This window comes from Capricornis sumatraensis, chromosome 3 (assembly GCF_032405125.1).
Source record: "Capricornis sumatraensis isolate serow.1 chromosome 3, serow.2, whole genome shotgun sequence".
NCBI classification, from domain to species: Eukaryota; Metazoa; Chordata; class Mammalia; order Artiodactyla; family Bovidae; genus Capricornis; species Capricornis sumatraensis.
The window spans coordinates 30,198,867-30,216,884 of record NC_091071.1 but is presented as its reverse complement, the minus strand read 5'-3'; the positions used below and the strand labels follow the sequence as shown (position 1 = coordinate 30,216,884).

Genomic DNA, 18,018 nt, shown 5'->3' with positions numbered 1-18,018 from the left:
TGTCGAAGTCATCACGAATAAGAAAAGCCTGAGAAATTCACAGCCAAGAGACAGACCTAAAGAAAGGTGGTGATTAAATTTAATGTGCTATCTGAATGAGATTCTAGAACAGAAAAAGGTCATTAGATACAACTAAGGAAGCTTGAGGGCTTCCCAGGTGATGCTAGTAGTAAAGAATCCACCTGCCAGTGTAGGAGATGCAAGAGAAGAGGGTTCAATCCCTGGATGGGGAAGATTCCCTGGAGGAGGGCATGGCAACCCACTCCAGTATTCTTGCCTGCAAAACTCTGTGGATAGTGGAGCCTGGCGGGCTACAATACATGGGGCTGCAAAGAGTCAGACACGACTGAGCAACTGAGCACAAGGAAGCTTGACTAAAGTTTGGACTTTAGTTGATAGTTATATATCAGTATCGATTCATTAATTGTAACAAATGTACCCTACTAATGTAATTTAATAATAATAGAGGAAACTGGGTCTGGGGATATGGAAACTCTGTGCTGTCTTTGCAGTATTTCTGTAAATCTAAAATTGTTCTACAGTAAAAGTTTATTTTAAAAGGTATGTTGTCCCTATATCATTACTCCATGGGATTGATATGAAGATTTAAGGAGATAGTGCATGAAACGTTCTTTACCAAGTGATGGGTAATACCTGCTCCACAAAGCAACACGCTTTGGCCATTTTTTCCTTTCTGTGCTATTCTTCCTTGTTTCATGCTTTGCAAAGCTTGATACTGTTGCCTTCCCTCCAACATGAGCCAGACTGCTCTGGTTTCTGATAGTTGTTATCTGCTTCTTTTCCACTGAGAAAATTAGAGCATCATCCCAGTATTTGTAACTGAGCATTTTTACTTCAGTGAGTCTGTCTTGATTGCACTCATTAGTCTGTTTAGTAACTAAAATGTACCTCATAATAACGGTACTTATATGGCAGTTACTTTGGTAACCACCATTTAGTTACTTCCAGTTAGAGTAAGTGTATCTTAACTTTCTTTGAAACTGATTAAGTGTATGAGGCTCTCTTTTCTGTCTTAGGAAGGAGAGAGGATGGGATGTCATCAATCTGTTTGCTGACTGAGGGTCTTGACAGAATGCATCACCCAAGAACAGCAAGTCCTCATCAGTTATTTCTAAGGATCAGAAGGAGTCACAAAGAAAGGGTTGATACATTATATGTATAACTGATTCACTTTGCTGTATAGCAGAAATGAACACTAAATTATAAATCAACTATACTCCAATAAAATTTTTAAAAAAAGAAGGAGTTGCAAAATTATGATTAAGCAGGGAAAATTTTTTTGTGACACTGGGTAGAAAGTGCCCTTCTACAGAGATGAGGTGGGTAAGATATCTTTGGGGCTGAGATGTGTCTAGAAGAGAAACAACACGGCTGGCAGCTAGACATTGCTGGTCCTACTAGACTCTCTCTAGGGTCATGAGTCTGCAAAAGAAATTATATGCCTGCATGCATGCTCAGTTGCTTCACGTGTGTCTGACTCTTGGTGACCCTATGGATTGTAGCCCACCAGGCTCCTCTGTCCATGGGATTCCCCAGGCAATAATACTAGAATGGATTGCCATGCCCTCCTCCAGGGGATCTTCCCAACCCAGGAATCCAAACTAGGCCTCTTGCGTTGCAGGCAGATTCTTTACCACTGAGTCACCAGGAAAGCCAAATTATACATTATATATATATTTTATATACAAATTATATACTTGTGACATATAGGTACATATATCTATACATGATTTCTTTTGCATAATATATATTTACTACATAAATATACTACATATAAAAATATGCATTTATCATAATATGTGGGCTTTCCTGATAGCTTAGTTGGTAAAGAATCTGCCTGCAATCCAGGAAACCCTGGTTCAATTTCTGAGTCGGAAAGATCCACTGGAGAAGGGATAGGCTACCCACCCCAGTATTCTTGGACTTCTCTCGTGGCTCAGCTGACAAAGAATCCACCTACAATATGGGAGACCTGGGCTCAGTCCCTGGATTGGGAAGATCCCCTGGAGAAGGGAAAAGCCACCCACTCCAGTATTCTTGCCTGGAGAGCTCCATGGACTGTCTAGTCCATCATAATATGTAATTATAAAATATAATATTTATATACTTAGTATATAATATATAAATGTATGATTTATAAAGTTATCTGAAATATGTTTTATATTTATATACCTATATATTTATTATATTATTATATTACTACATTATGCAATATGTGATTATTTATATTATATATAATGTATATATATACATACACATGCATAGACACGTATACATACTACTTATATGCATATGGCCAAATATTTATCAACTTAGCTACCTGTCTTTATGTTTCTTCTCTCGATTGTCAAGGAGAGGATTTGTAGATAACCCAGGTCTCACCCACTCCTCTCTTCACTCACCCTTGTTCTGTTTTTCTTAGATGCCAACCTAAGCTTACCTCATGTGTATTCTTTGTTTGTCCCCCTTAGCTGGATATATCTGTGCAAAACTCACAGAGAATCTGAGTTGTCAGGTCCAGTCCAGTTTCCTGTTCAGTAAAATGAATATAAGATTAAAAAAAAACCCAATCACCAAAGTCTGTTTAATAATTCTTGATTGCTGCTCTGCGCCTGGATTTCAATATTTCTGAATAATCAAAGCCTGGAAGCTAGTACAATATGGCTATCTAAAACTGCCAGAAATTTGCCTCCTGCTGTCCTGAATGTGAAAGCAGGAACGTGATTCTGCGGCAGGCTCTTCCTCCTTTATGAGGAATCCCTTTGGAGGGCCAGTTCGGTCCTACCCACTTCCATTAAGTAACTACTCGCTGCCCCTGAGTTAGCTCAGGACAGGGAGAAATTGGGGCTTTCCTGGTGGCTCAGCTGGTAAAGAATCTGCCTGCAATGTCAGAGACCTAGGTTCGATCCTTGAGTCAGGAAGATTTCCTGGAGAAGGAAATGGCAACCCACTCCAGTATTCTTGTCTGGAGAATTCCATGGACAGAGAAGCCTTGTGAGCTACAGTCCATGGGATTGCAAAGAGTCAGACACGACTGAGCAACTTTCACTTGAAAGAAGTCATTCAAAAGCAAGTGTTTTATACTGATGCATTAAGTAGTCTGTCTAATAATATAAAAGGCTATCCCAAGTGATAAGGAAGCTCTCTACAAATTTCTTTTCCCTTAATGAAGTGTTTAGCTTTCCCCTGGCAAGACTGGTTACAGGGTTTGAACAATAGTGGATGGGATCTGGGACTGAGGGAGCAAAGAGATGGGAGTAAGGGCTCCCACTGGATGATGGGCTTAGGTGGTGTCAGCTCTTCAACTAGCTTGGAATATATTTTCAGGAAAAAAAAAAAACAACTGCTGTTAAGATAATTAATTAACTGTTGAAGTCTTAGGGTATTCTCTACTCACTATTCAGGCAGTCTGCTGCTTAAAATTTCTTCTGCAACTCTATTGAAAACCTAGCGCTGGGACCTTCCTGGTGGCCCAGTGGTTAAGAATTCACCTTCTAAAGCAGGGGGCATGGGTTCCCACCCTGGTCAGGGAACTAAGATCCCACTAAGGCCAACTACGGAGAAGTGCAACCAGAGAAGTACTTATGTACTGCACCAAAGACCCAGCACAGTTAAAAAAGAAAGAAAGAAAAAGGAAATCTAGGGCCAATGCCCATTTCATCTTGATGTACTCCATAGACCCCATGGGAAGCTTCTCTTTTGATCAGTTCAGCTTTCCGGAAGGAATCCAGACAACTGCACTTGTCAGAACTCTATGTTGCATTTGCCAGTAACCTCAAAGCACACCAGCTCGCTTAGGAAGGAGCTTCCCCATCTCCTGCACTACTTCTCTTTGTCCTTATTCTTTCACAGTGAAGGAAGACTTTCTCCACTTGAATTCATGGCCTCCTGGTTCATTGACTTCAAAGCTCCTCAATAGAAAAAATTTAGGGAAGAACTCTGATTGGTCCAGCCTAGATCACATGCTCACATCTGGGCCAATCACTGTGAGAAGAAGGTGTTGTGGTTGGTTTGATTTGGACCACACGCTCACTGTGTGACCAGAGGGGTAGGTTTCTGACCTGATTTCCAACTGCCAGCTCTTACATACATCTCTGAGTAAGAGTTTCTCTGGCTACTGGGGCTTTCTCTGCCCATGAATGTGGCAGGTTCCAAGTGCTGAGGAATTACCGTATCTCAGAAGCAGCCCTCAAATGACTGATGGGAACTGGCATATAAATACTCAGGGACTCTTGCCCATGGGCTGACAGAATTTCGACACCACTTATCAGAAGGCTAGAGTGGGGTTAGATGCCCATTCTTCACCACTGCCCCCTTGCAGACATTGCACTCTTTATCTGCCTTTTGTATTCTCTGCCTCTCCCCTACTTCCTTTTCTGTAGTATCTCCTGATTGTTGCTGTTCAATCACTAAGTCATGTAGGACTCTTTGCAACACATGGACTGCAGCACACCAGGCTCCCCTATCCTTCACTACCTCCTGGAGTTTGCTCAAATTCATGTCCATTGAGTCAGTGATGCTCTTCCCATTATCTCACCCTCTACATCTTCTTTTGCCTTCAGTCTTTCCCAACATCAGGGTCTTTTTCAGTCAGTCGGCTCTTCACATCAGGTGGCCAAACTATTGGAGCTTCAGCTTCAGCATAGTCCTTCTGATGAATATTCAGGGTTGATTTCCTTTAGAATTGACTGATTTGATCTCCTTGCAGTACAAAGGACTCTGGAGAGTCTTCTCCAGCACTACAGTTCAAAAGCATCAGTTTTTCGATGCTCAGCCTTCTTTATCATCTAACTCTCACATCTGTACATGATGACTGGAAAAACCAGTTTTGGCTATAATGGACCTTTGTCAGCAAAATGATGTCTCTGCTTTTTAATATGCTGTCTAGCTTTGTCATAGTTTTCCTTCCAAGGAGCAAACCTCTTAATTTCATGGCTGCAGTCACTGTTCACACTGATTTTGAAACTTGAGAAAATAAAATCTTCACTGTTTCCATTTTTCCCCATCTATTTGCCACCAAATGATGGGACCGGATGCTATGATCTTCATTTTTTAAGTGCTGAGTTTTAAGCCAGTTTTTCACTCTCCTTTTTCACTCTCTTCAGGGGCGTCTTTAGTTCCTCTTCACTTTCTGCCAGAAAAGTGGTATCATCTGCATATCTGAGGTTGTTGCTATTTCTCCTGGCAATCTTGATTCCCGCTTGTGCTTCATCCAGCCTGGCATTTCTCATGATGTACTCTGCATATAAGTTAAACAAGCAGTGTGACAACATACAGCCTTGTTGTACTCCTTTCCCAGTTTTGAGCCAGTCAGTTGTTCTATGTCTGGTTCTAACTGTTGCATCTTGACCACATACAAGTTTCTCAGGAGACAGGTACGGTGGTCTGGTACTCCCATATCTTTAACAATTTCCCACAGTTTGTTGTGACCCACACGGTCGAAGGATTTAGCATAGTCAGTGAAGCAGAAGTAGACGTTTTTCTGCTTGTACTTGAGTCCTAATCTCAGTGACTTATGGGAAAGCCCAAACTAAGAGAGTTATTGTGAGTGACGGCTCATTACATGAGTCAAACCGGGATGAAGCAGTGTGCTGAAGGAACTGATGGTTCTGAATACACAAAATAGTAGCTGTCTACTGAAATACATATGTGTGTGTTGCGGGGCGGCGGGGGGCGGGGAGGGGGAAGAAACCCACAGAACAGCAAACAATGAGAACTTAAGGCAAATCTCTTCCTATGACACCAACATTTGGAAACAAACCATGACTTGCTGGCTATGCCCAGGGGAAAGCCCACAGACTTCCCTAGCAGGCTGCTCTAGGGATGAAAATGTCAGCGGATCTCGGGGTCCAGGCAACAGGCAGAGCTGTAATTTATGGGAGCCAGCATTTCCACCCTAACTCCATTAATCTTAGGACTCTTCCACCCCAGCTGAATGCCAGCCAAAAAATTGTCACAGCAGAAGGACATGCCTGCCTCCTCAGATGCTGGCCAGCAGCTGGGCGACTTGGCTTCTGTTTGGCGATATTCCCATTAGACAGTTGGGCTTGTAGGTTGGCCCATGCATGTGCAGTGATATAAATACTCTCCTTATCTCTGTGTCTCAGCTGTGGCATCTCTGCCTCTTCTCATTCGAGTGTGTGCTTAGTTGCTCAGTCATGTCTGACTCTGTGACCACATGGACTATAGCCTGCTCCTCTGTCCATGGGAATTCTCCAGGCAAGAATACTAGAGTGGGTTGTCATGCCCTTCTCCAGGGGATCTTCCCAACCCAGGGATCAAACCCAGGTCTCCCGCATTGCAGGTGAATTCTTTACTGTCTGAGCCACCAGGGAAGCCCAATTTGAGTGTATTGGTTTCTAAAGCCAAACTTATTCCATACATGTCACAGGTCAAATCGTCTAGAAGCAGTGTTTGAGAGACAGCTTCAGGTGTATGAGACTCTGATGGAGTGAAACACACACACACACACACGCTTCTAAGGTCGTGAGGGAAACAATACTAGAAAAAAGAGGAGACGCACCAGGATGGGGATCTCAGTTTCAGATAAAGTCTAGACCAGGGGTTGTCAAACTATGGCCCCTGGACCAAATTCAGCTGCCCCTGTGTCTGTAAATGAAGTTTTACTCGGACACAACCATGCCCCTGTGTTAGCATAATGGCTGTCTGCTTTCTTGCTTCAAGGGCAGAGTTGAGTGGTTGTCAGAGCCTGGATGCCCTGCAAAGCCTCAGCTATTTATAGTCTGATTCTTTCCAGCAATAGCCTACTGATGCCTGCTCTAAACCTTGTCCCAACCTGTGGGAGCTCTGGAGCCTGCATTGCTCCATAGAGTTATCCCTACCTTGAGGCAAGGGCTGGTCTCAGTACCTTAGCGTCAGCTGAGCTTTTGTCATCACCCACTTTGGGGTGTTGGGGGTGAGGTCTGTCAAACAGATTAAGCCCAAGATGGTGGCTCACATCAGCCAAGAGCAAATTTCTGTATATTAGGGGAAGCCATGTAGCTCAGTCGGTAAAGCATCTGCCTGCAATGCAGGAGACTTGGGTTCAGTTCCTCAGTCGGGAAGATCCCCTGGAGAAGGAATTGGCAACCCACTCCAGTATTCTTGCCTGGAGAATCCCATGGACAGAGGAACATGGCAGGCTACAGTTTGTTGCATTGCAAGAGTTGAATACGACTTAGCGCTATCTTTCTTTCTTTATGAGCTCTTAGCAGCTGAAATAGCTGGGACTCACTTGCGGGTTAAGGGCATCTCTCAAGGCACCAGAAGCAACTACCGCTGTGTTGATCTGTATCTGCAGATGTGCTTCCTGGGAATGGGGAGAACCACGCTTCCTCTATCTTATCTCAGCCCGAACGACCTCACCGGACTCTGTGACTCCCACTTTCCACTTGGCTCCGGTCCATCCGTAGTCCATCTGTCCCACTGTCCTTGGGGTGAAGACAGAAACCTTTAAAAGCACAAAGAGTATTTCCTCTGGAAAAATGTCTTGACCCCTTCTCCCCGTGAATCCCAATCCCTCGAAGTACCCAATATTCAATTTGTGTGTCTTTACCTAGTTTTGCAAACCGCAGCACACAAAAATATGCAGACTTTCTTCTCTTTCAACCAAACACTGTTATTTGCATTACTTTGACATCTGCTTTTCCCCCCTTACCAATACAAATCATAAGACACTCTCCAGTTTGAATGTATAGTTAACTGATTTTTAATTCATTTTTTTCTAAGAGCGGAATGATATCCCTTCATACGTATGTTCATATTATGTACCTAATGCAGATGTACAATAATTTAAGAATTGCCAGTGATAGAAGTTCAAGTGGTTTCTGTGTGGTTTTTATTTTTCACTTAACAAACAATGGTGCAATGCACATCTCTTAACAAATACCCTCACATTCTTTTTTGACAACCCAGAGGGGTGGGGAGGATGGTGGGAGGAGGGTTCAGGATGAGGGGACACGAGTGCACCTGTGGCTGATTCATGTCAATGTATGGCAAAACCCACCACAATATCATAAAGTAATTATCCTCCAATTAATTAATTAATTTTTAAAAGGGTAAAGAAAATTATATATATATATGATTGTTTTTTATTTTATTTACTTACTTAAAATTTTATTTGGGAAGAGCCCCCTGGAGAAGGGAATGGCAACCCACTCCAGTAGTCTTACCTGGAGAATTCCATGGACAGAGAAGCCTGGCGGCCTACAGTCCACGGGGTCGCAAAGAACTGGACAGGACTGAGCGCCTTTCAGTTTCAAATTTCATCTACTCTTTTATTTCTGGCTGTGTTGGTCTTTGTTGCTGTGAGGGCTTTTCTCTAGTTGTGGAGGGGGCTACTCTCTAGTTGTGGAGGGGGGCTACTCTCTAATTGTGGTGTGAGGGCTTCTCATTGCAGTAGCCTCTCTTGCTGTGGAGCTCAGGCCCTACGGCTCCTGTGCTCAGTAGTTGCAGCTCCCAGGCTCTAGAACACAGACTCCATAGTTACAGCACTTGTGGGCTTAGCTGTTTCCATGGCATGTGGGATCTTCCCAGATAAGGAACTGAACACATGTCTCTTGCATTGATAGGCAGATTCTTTACCACTGAGCCACCAGGGAAGCCCTGCTGTTCCGTTTCCCCCCCCCCCCCCGCCTTTTTTTATGTTTTAAGATATTTATTTTTTTATTAGCTCGCTCCTGGTCTTAGTTGTGGCATGTGGGATCTTTAGCTGCAGCATATGTACTCTTAGTTGCAGTGTGTGGGATCTAGTTCCCTGCGCAGGGATTGAACCTGGGCCTCTTGCATTGGGAGCATGGATTCCTAGCCATTGGACCACTAGGGAATCACCACCCTCACATTCTGATGCTTATATTTCTGAATTCACCATCCTTAGAACTGGCATTATCTGGTGAACATACCCACGCCAACCATTTTAAATTTCCGTACACACACACTACCTGCTTCCTTTCTGCAGATATAGCAAATCGCGTATCTACCGTGAGTTTATGAGACTGCCCAGGGTCCAGGCGTCTTTGCCAGATTGTTCTTCAGTCCTTTTAATTGTTACCAATCTCTTGGCAGAGGAGTGGCCTTCCATTGTTCTGACTTGCATTTCTTTGGCTGCTACTGAAGTTGGTCATCCTTTTATACATATATTGCTTCAATCACAAGAGTATCCCCTGCAGTGACAGGACTTAGGTTTAACTGGGGAAGGTGGAAATGTTCCAGGTGCATCCATGCTCTTCCCCATCCATCCATCCTCAGCTGCTCGCGAGTGATGACTGCAGAGCTGACTGATGCCATTATTCCTGCCCATCCTTGGCTGCCCTCACTCTCCTGTCCCTAGAGGGTGGGGAGTTTTGGTCTCCAGGGGTGTGGCGATGGTGGGGGTGGATAGTTCTTACCCGCCTGGTTGATGACCATCTCCTTCTGTTCTCTTCCCTTCCAGACACAACTCAGATGAACAACGCAGTGCCCACCTCCCCTTTGCTCCAGCAGATGGGCCACCCGCATTCCTATCCCAGCCTGGGCCAGATCTCCAACCCTTACGAACAGCAGCCGCCCGGCAAAGAGCTCAACAAGTACGCCTCCTTGAAGGCAGTCGGTAAGCACCATTTTGTTCTTCTCTCTGTCCTGTACTTTTCCATTCCTTCTACATTTCCTTATCTCTAACTTTTTTCTGCTCCACTTTCTATCTTTCTGATCTCTCTCATCTATCCATCTATCTGACTCCATCATCTATCCATCTACAATGTATCTATCTATCCACCATGTATCTATCCATCCAGCATCTCTTTCTCCATTTTCTTTCTTTCTCTCTCTCTCTCTCTCTAATATATTCTGGGTCTCTGTACCTGGGACACAGTTTACTAAGGACCAGAGCCCCTTAGCTGTTTTCTCTCGACCCCAGGTCAAGTCCTACCTTGCTGTGTGGGGCAGGGTGGATGGGGGAAGAGGAGAACATGGATACTCATTTGATCCTGTGGATACCTCAGCCCCTTCACCATCAAACATCTGCCCTAGTGAATCCTCAGGGAACCTGGACATAGGATCCAGGGCACTGGTCTTTGAACGTCCTGCCCTTTAGTGGCAGACGCTCACCATCTACCCAGTCTAGCCTCCCTTGGAGAAGTCGGGAAGCCTGCACATTCCTATCTCAGGCAGCTTCTGGTTTCCAGGTGTAAATATTTCCAGGTTGAAGGGACAGCCTGGAGCTCCTGATATCTGCATTCTTATCAAGTCTGGGACATTGCATTGGCGTTCTTACAGAACGTTGCCTCATTTTCTCAGAGTGATCCAAAGAGGAAGGCATAAATATTGCCCCAGTTTTCAGATTAGGAAAATTGAGACTGAGGAGGTTAATTTAACTTGCCCTAAGTCAAGCAGCCTGTGGGCAGTTTGCGCTTGTGTTTTTATCACTCCAGAGCCTGTGTTCTTGCCACTCCCTTCCCACAGCCCTGGGGTGGGGATTCAGTCGGTTCCTCTGATTCATACATGATGGAGTGTGACGGTGACCTTGATGATAACCCAGACTGCTTAACAAATGACTCATGGCCACTTTCTATAGGATGGAAACAGCACTACCAGCAAAACCAAGCTTTGGGGCAAACAGAAGACACCCAGACCATGTGCTTTATTTTATTATCAGCTTCTCATTCTAGTTTCTCCCCCTTCTGCCAAGCTCCTCTTTGGAGATGGGATCAGTTCAGTTCAGTTCAGTCGCTCAGTCGTGTCCGACTCTTTGCGACCCCATGAATCACAGCACGCCAGGCCTCCCTGTCCATCACCATCTCCCGGAGTTCACTCAGACTCACGTCCATTGAGTCAGTGATGCCATCCAGCCATCTCATCCTCTGTCGTCCCCTTCTCCTCCTGCCCCCAGTCCCTCTCAGCATCAGAGTCTTTTCCAATGAATCAATTCTTCGCATGAGGTGGCCAAAGTACTGGAGCTTCAGCTTTAGCATCATTCCTTCCAAAGAAATCCCAGGGCTGATCTCCTTCAGGATAGACTGGTTGGATCTCCTTGCAGTCCAAGGGACTCTCAAGAGTCTTCTCCAACACCACAGTTCAAAAGCATCAATTCTTCTGTGCTCAGCCTTCTTCACAGTCCAACTCCATACATGACCACAGGAAAAACCATAGCCTTGACTAGATGGACCTTAGTTGGCAAAGTAATGTGTCTGCTTTTGAATATGCTATCTAGGTTAGTCATAACTTTTCTCCCAAGGAGTAAGCGTCTTTTAATTTCATGGCTGCAGTCACCATCTGCAGTGATTTTGGAGCCCCCCAAAATAAAGCCTGACACTGTTTCCACTGTTTCCCCATCTGTTTCCCATGAAGTGATGGGACCGGATGCCATGATCTTTGTTTTCTGAATGTTGAGCTTTAAGCCAACTTTTTCACTCTCTTCTTTCACTTTCATCAGAGGCTTTTTAGCTCCTCTTCACCTTCTGCCATAAGGGTGGTGTCATCTGCACATCTGAGGTTATTGATATTTCTCTCGGCAATCTTGAATCCAGCTTGTGTTTCTTCCAGTCCAGCGTTTCTCATGATGTACTCTGCAGATCAATTCTAGTATGAAATATCCTAATTTCAATACACATTAAGGACAGAAACTAAAGCACAGACATGATCACATGGCTAGGCTGTGTCATAACTATGGTCTATGGACATCAGATTCAAAAAACAAGCATATTGGTGCCCTGCAGACAGTCAGGCCCAAACTTGGAGCTTAGAAATCTATCTACAGGAATTTATATCCCCTGATATCCTAGGACTTTTGAATGGAACCTTTTGAAGAGAGTTTGAGGGGTGCTTATAATTCTGAGGATACAGCTTGTGCTTCCTAAATCCCAAGTCTCACAAGCTCTCACATACCAGCACCCCATGTTTCCTGTTGAATTTCTCCACCCAACTCAATCCTTATCTACATCTGTGACCATTAAGTGAAAGTGTTAGTCACTCAGTCATGTCCCACCCTTTGAGACCCCATGGACTGTAGCCCACCAGGTTCTTCTGTCCATGGAATTCTCCAGGCAAGAATACTGGAGTGTGTTGCCATTCCCTTATCCAGGAGTCTTCAAGATTGAGCCTGGGTCTCCTGCATTGCAGGTGGGTTCTTTACCATCTGAGCCACCAGGGAAGCCCAGCAGTGACCGTGCTGCTGCTGCTGCTAAGTCGCATCAGTCATGTCCGCCTTTGTGCGACCCCATAGACAGCAGCAGTGACCGTAGATTCCCTCTATTCAGTATTGCGTGTTTGTATAGCACATACATCCTAAGCATGTTCAAATAGACTCAGATATTACAAGCGAGGGATGAGGGCTGTTGCCTAGGAGAGAAGTCTTGGCTTCTGTGCCAATGTCCCTGCAGAAGCCTTCATGCACTACGCGGTTGTCCACCTCCGTTTCTTGAGTCTTGCATTTAGGTGATGACTAGCATCTGCTGTTATATTTGATTCTTCTTTTGACATTAAAAAAATCCCACCCAGGCATCTTTTTCTTTTTGAACAGGTCCCATTACCCCAAACAACTCATTTCTTCACTTAGGCCCTGTGTTTCCTTCCCCCTCAGCACCCTGTAGCTCTTGGATAAATCATAAACGGATCTTCCAGCAGAGTTCCTTGATTCTGTCCTGGCTTAACATAGGGCTCCTTGGTACAGCAAATGTTTGCAACGCACTTGGAATTAAATTTGCAGTCTGAAAGTTTATTCATCATTCTTTGAGTAACCTTTTCTCCCACAAAGAGGGCACTCCTGAAACGTTTGCTGAATGAATGAATGAATTTATCTTTGACCCCAACCCAAGAATAGCTTAGTTGGAAGGGAGCACCCCTATATCTTCTAAAAACTTTGAAGGATCTCAAAAGAAGAACCCTCCTCAATCCTGGATATGATTGATGTGGCCCTCTTCTTTGCTGCCCTTCTTTTCTTTTATAGGAGTTCACAGGCTTTATCTGAGTCACAGATGGTCTTGTGAGGTCCAGTGTGGGGCAGACTGAGTGGCTGCCTGCCTAGTGGGTTACCCAGGAGTCCAGAGTCTGCCTGCCCAAATGAAATGCAAATCCCATAATAAATGTTCTTTCAAGGGTTCTTTATTAAGGCATAATATGACTGTGGTGTGAAGGATGAAATGCATTTCATTAACAAAATCATTACCACCCAGGAGAGTTGTTTAAAAAATGGTTTGCTGTGGAAAGTTCTGCAGTGTCTGATAACCAGATTCATTTTCTAAAAAATTCAATTCAGTCAATAAGGAGAGGCTTGGACAGCCTTTAGGGTTAACTGCCAAGTTCAAAAATATTTCTGGAAAATCTCTTGGAGGCCTTAATATTCAGAACCTCAAGGGGGTTTTGGTCACTGAAATCTCCTGGCCTCGGCTTCTTTGTGTGAAAAATGAAGAAGTTGAACTCTGTAGTTTCCAAACTCCGTTATGATTTTAAAATTAGAAAATGAAACAATTCTACTCATTTTAGTTATTAGAATACCTGTGGGCCATGAAATATGTCTCATTCATTCACTACCAGCTCAGAATGGGAACTGTTGGTAGTTCCTGAGATAAATTCTTCCAAAACAGGCCTTCCCTTCTATTTTATTTTATCATATATTTTGGGTTTCCCTGGTGGCTTAGTGGTAAAGAATTCTCCTGCCAAAGCAGGAGACATGGGTTAGGACACTGGGTCAGGAAGATCCTCTGCAGGAGGAAACGGCAACCCACTCTGGTATTCTTTCTGGGAAAATCCCATGGATAGGGGAGCCTGGCAGGTTACAGTCCAGAGGGTCACAAGGAGTCGAACATTATTTAGTGACTAAACAAAAACACCAATCTTGTATTTTATTTACTGTTTGCTTGTTGAAATCACACTCATTCATGTTTAAACAGAATTCCTTTCTCTCTGTGATTCACGAGGGATTTGGGAATGTAACATCTGGTCCTGTATATCATGTGGCTGCAGAATGGTCTCTGTTCCCAGGGTGTTCCCTGCCCAGTTATTGTAAAATGTTAGCACACACTAGGGAAATGTAAGAGGCTAAACCTCCCTGAACTGAAGGAAGTGAAAGTCGCTCAGTTGTGTCTGACTCTTTGTAACCCCATAGACTGTACAGTCCGTGGAATTCTCCAGGCCAGAATACTGGAGTGGGTTGCCTTTCCCTTCTCCAGGGGATCTTCCCAACCCAGGGATCGAACCCAGGTCTCCCATATTGCAGGTGGATTCTTTACCAGCTGAGTCACAAGGGAAGCCCAAGAATTCTGGAGTGGGTAGCTTATCCCTTCTTCAGGCAATCTTCCCAATGCAGGAGTCGAACCAGGGTCTCCTGCATTGTACGTGGATTCTTTACCAACTGAGCTATGAGGGAAACCCTAAGCCTCACTGGTGTGCTGCAGTCCACGGAGTCACACAGAGTCGGATACGGCTGAGTGACTGAACTGAACTGAAACCTCACTGTACTCTGTACAAGGAGTGATGGAGTTGAATAATTATTTGTCCAAATCATTCATTCATTCTCCAATCATTTAATCTAGTGTCCCTCAATTGCAAGTTCCGCTGAGTCAGGAACCAAGTCTGTCCTTTCACTGGTGTATCCTAAGGACCTAGCACCATGCAGCACATTTCAGGCCAGCTAAGAGGCAGCCCAAACCACTTTACTCTCCCCATTAATAGCCTGGACAAGGAAGGTCCATGTGCCCAGACCCATGACTCCCATAATCCATCAAAGAAAGATTCTGTTTCACTCAATTAACTTTCCTTACTCAGTCAGGAATGTGAGGTTAAACAGTTTCAAAGTGTTTGCTACCAAGAAAAGTCAAGAAGTGTGTGTTGTTCTAGACTGAGCCAAACTGTAACCTTTTGAAAATTCAGTTAAGCACCCAAATCCTCTGCGTTCCCCCCTCCCCCACCTGCCCTGTGCAATGGTGGTGACAATGTGAGGACCCACTTTATGGTTCTTCATTGGTCAATGTTTCCAAGGACAGTTGTGAAAATATCCCTAAGAGTCACCTGATGGTTCAGAGTTGGTTGTTTCCTGCCTCCAAAACTGGGAAAAGGCCGCTCTTTTATGTAATTCCAGAGAGGCTCTGGAAAATGGAAAATTGCCTGCACATTGGCATTTAGCCCCTATTGGCCCCAGTTCTAGTTTTTCCCCAGGGTGTCTTGAGAGTTGAAATCCTCAGCTGCTAATGGTTCTCGACCATGTGCCCTTTAGATGCTTTTGGACACTTTTATTTGACAACCTAGCTGTCCAGTGAGTAAAAGAGACAGGATGTACCAGCATTATTGATAAAAGGTGGTGTTTTCTTTTTAAATTCCAGAATTTAATAAGAAAATATTTTCTCTGTTACTCTTTAACAGTCTGTGGACTGTTTTCCCAGAAACTTGTTACAGTTTTCCAATAGCACTTTTTAAAACCACAGCAACAATGCACTTAGGAATTCTTTTCTGCTCTTTCTGTAGGAATCATGTGTAAAGACCCTAAGTGATGCATAAACCCCTCAACTTTGAATTAACCTCTACTAGTTTTTTTTTGTTTTTGTTGATGTGGAAGAAAGGGAGCTAGTATCACTGGATTCCCAAATTGTACGCCTCTGGGGGAGGTATCAGTGCCAGCGTCAAAATATGGGGAAACTGGGGCTCAGTATAGTTAAGTAATTTTTCCAAAGTAATACCTGAAGAGCCAAGAGTCATATCTGGGATAGCCTGAATCAGGTCTTCTTCCCATTAAATGATGCTATCTCCCAGAAGCAGTTTCTGGCATCAGAAGGCTCTTACCAGGCCAAAAAAAAAAAAAAAGAAGATTGAAGAGGCGCATTCTCCTCTTTTGTCCGGGAAGACTTACTAAGGTGTTAATTATTTTTCTTTTGTTTGTTTGCTTGGAGGTAAAAATTTTCTCATCATGCTAGTATGATTGAGGTATATAACACATTTAAGGTATATTATAGTTGAGGTAGAATTTAATATGTATAGTATGACTCAGATCATAATTTTATAATAGTGTGATTATTGAAATATACATATACTAGAGTCATTAACATCCCAGGAAGGATAAGAAATATCTTCCTCTCTCGGAAAGTTCCCTCATGTTCTCTTCCTCCCAATGCCTAAGGCCCATCCTCTTTACACAGGCATTTAATTTTTCACCCAACAAATGTTTAACTAATTCTCACTTTTTGTGAGAATCAATTTTGGGTTTGTGTCACCAAGCACAAAAGGGGACTTAAAGTATATATTTGGTAGCTTCTGTACCATCTTATTAAGTGCCCTTATTAGCACTGGATTTAAGAAACAAAACGTGTTACTACCTCACCAGAGTGAAGCCCTGTCTTAGGGAGTGGACACAGGGATGTCTACCGTGTGTTTCCTGCCTTCAAGGTAGTGATGTATTTGACTTGGGGGCAAACGGCTTCCTTGGAATTAGTGACTCAGTGACTGTGTCAGGCTTGTGTCCGCCCACACCGGAAGATCTGGGGCTACATCACTATTTCCAGATGTCAGTGATCCTGGTTCAGAGGGAGAAGAAACATTCAGGGCATTCCGGGCGGATCCCACTTAATTTTAACTTCGTCACTCTTCGCCTGTCACTCCAGTTTCCCGACTGTTGTGAGTGATGAGCGTGTAGAGTTCATATCGGCAGGGGGAACGTGGCAATTTGAGTGTCCTTTGGCACGCCTGGGAGGCCAACCAGAAATGCTTAAATGGGCCCGGATCTGTGCTCTGTAATCATTCAGATCACAGACTGTTCCCTGCGTCTCCTCCCAGCTGGCAGCCGGATATATCTCTGGAAATTGTGCAGAAACGTTGAGGACTTGGTTTCTCCAGGTAGCTTCCTAAGAAAGGAGATGGGAGCTAGTAGCGCACGCTGATTAGTCAGGCCGCCAGCCAATGGGCAGAGGCTGTGGCACTGGCACGTACGCAGGTTTGCCCCACTTTGAGCAAAATCCCGTGGTACAGAGAAGGCCTATGGAGGAGCTGGGTAAGGCGTAGCCGGAGCCTTTCTCACCATCCTTTACGAAAAGGGTTGCACTGTGGGCTCCTGCTAATCATGTGAGATTTCCCCCAGTTTTCAGCCAGTACATCTGAAACGGAATTCAATCTGGAGAAACTGATTTACAATCAAAATTCCAGGCTTTAGGGATTCTCAGATAACAAGCTTGATCCCTTTTGCATTAAGGGGAACTTCCTTACCTTAGGAAGCATGACTCCGCGGAGAACCTTGAATTCATTCATTCATTCAACAATGTTTTGCAAATACAGATTGTGTGGTGGGCACTGGGACAGGGTGGTCTCCACCCCACCTGGTCTGCTGTCTAGCATTTAAAGTCACAGTCAGCAGAACCTAGCCTGCCCCAATCTCGAATATGGAGCTAATAATGCACCCCCGACTCCCTTTTAGCAGGGAGATTGCAGTCGAAGAGGATCCAAATTTCTCTCTTGACCATAGAGCGTTGTTATTAGCCACTGTGCCTTCTTGTAACTAAAACTTCGCCTTCTTTCTTAGAAGGTGGAAATTTAGAGCCAGATTCACCACCTAAGAATTGTCTGTCTCTCTCTGAGTACATCTAGGCTTTTTCAAGGGGAACCTGTTTTGGTCCTGTGTTGGGCATTATCTCAATGATGCTTCAGGACCTTGCAGAGAGAAGTGTTCACACAATCACGGTTGTGCACTCACTCCCTCGCCTTGTTCCCTGAGTCCCCTGAGACCTGCCCCCTTCCCCCGCACCCCCCCCCCCTCCACACACACACACACACTTAAAAGCTGCAGCAGAGATGCCAACAGCAGCATCTGGGTGTGAGGGCACCGTGCACGTGGGTTGCTGGTGAGCAGATCAGCATCTCTCCATTGTTATTTTTTAGGAAGTTCTGAGGGTGACTGGACAGTGGCGACACTTAAGTCACCGAAAGGTACCGTACAGTTTTTTCTAGCTCTTTTGTCCAGGTGTTGTTGGACTTGGCGTCGATCCGTGAAGGCATAGAGCGTCCCACTGTCTGTGTGTGACCCAGTGCACACGTGTGTCCATGTTG

At 44.4% G+C, this 18,018-nt stretch overlaps 1 protein-coding gene across 2 annotated transcripts in view; it reads left to right on the top strand.

The window, feature by feature from the left end:
* Positions 1-18,018, top strand: part of SHISA9 (shisa family member 9) — a 349,401-nt gene that overhangs the window by 314,557 nt on the left and 16,826 nt on the right. Inside the window, exons 3-4 of one of the 2 annotated variants that reach the window (XM_068969221.1) lie at positions 9,452-9,607; positions 17,851-17,898. In XM_068969221.1, the coding sequence (XP_068825322.1) occupies positions 9,452-9,607; positions 17,851-17,898 (204 nt within the window). The remainder of the gene's footprint in view (positions 1-9,451; positions 9,608-17,850; positions 17,899-18,018) is intronic. The other variant, XM_068969222.1, reaches the window with a different exon arrangement.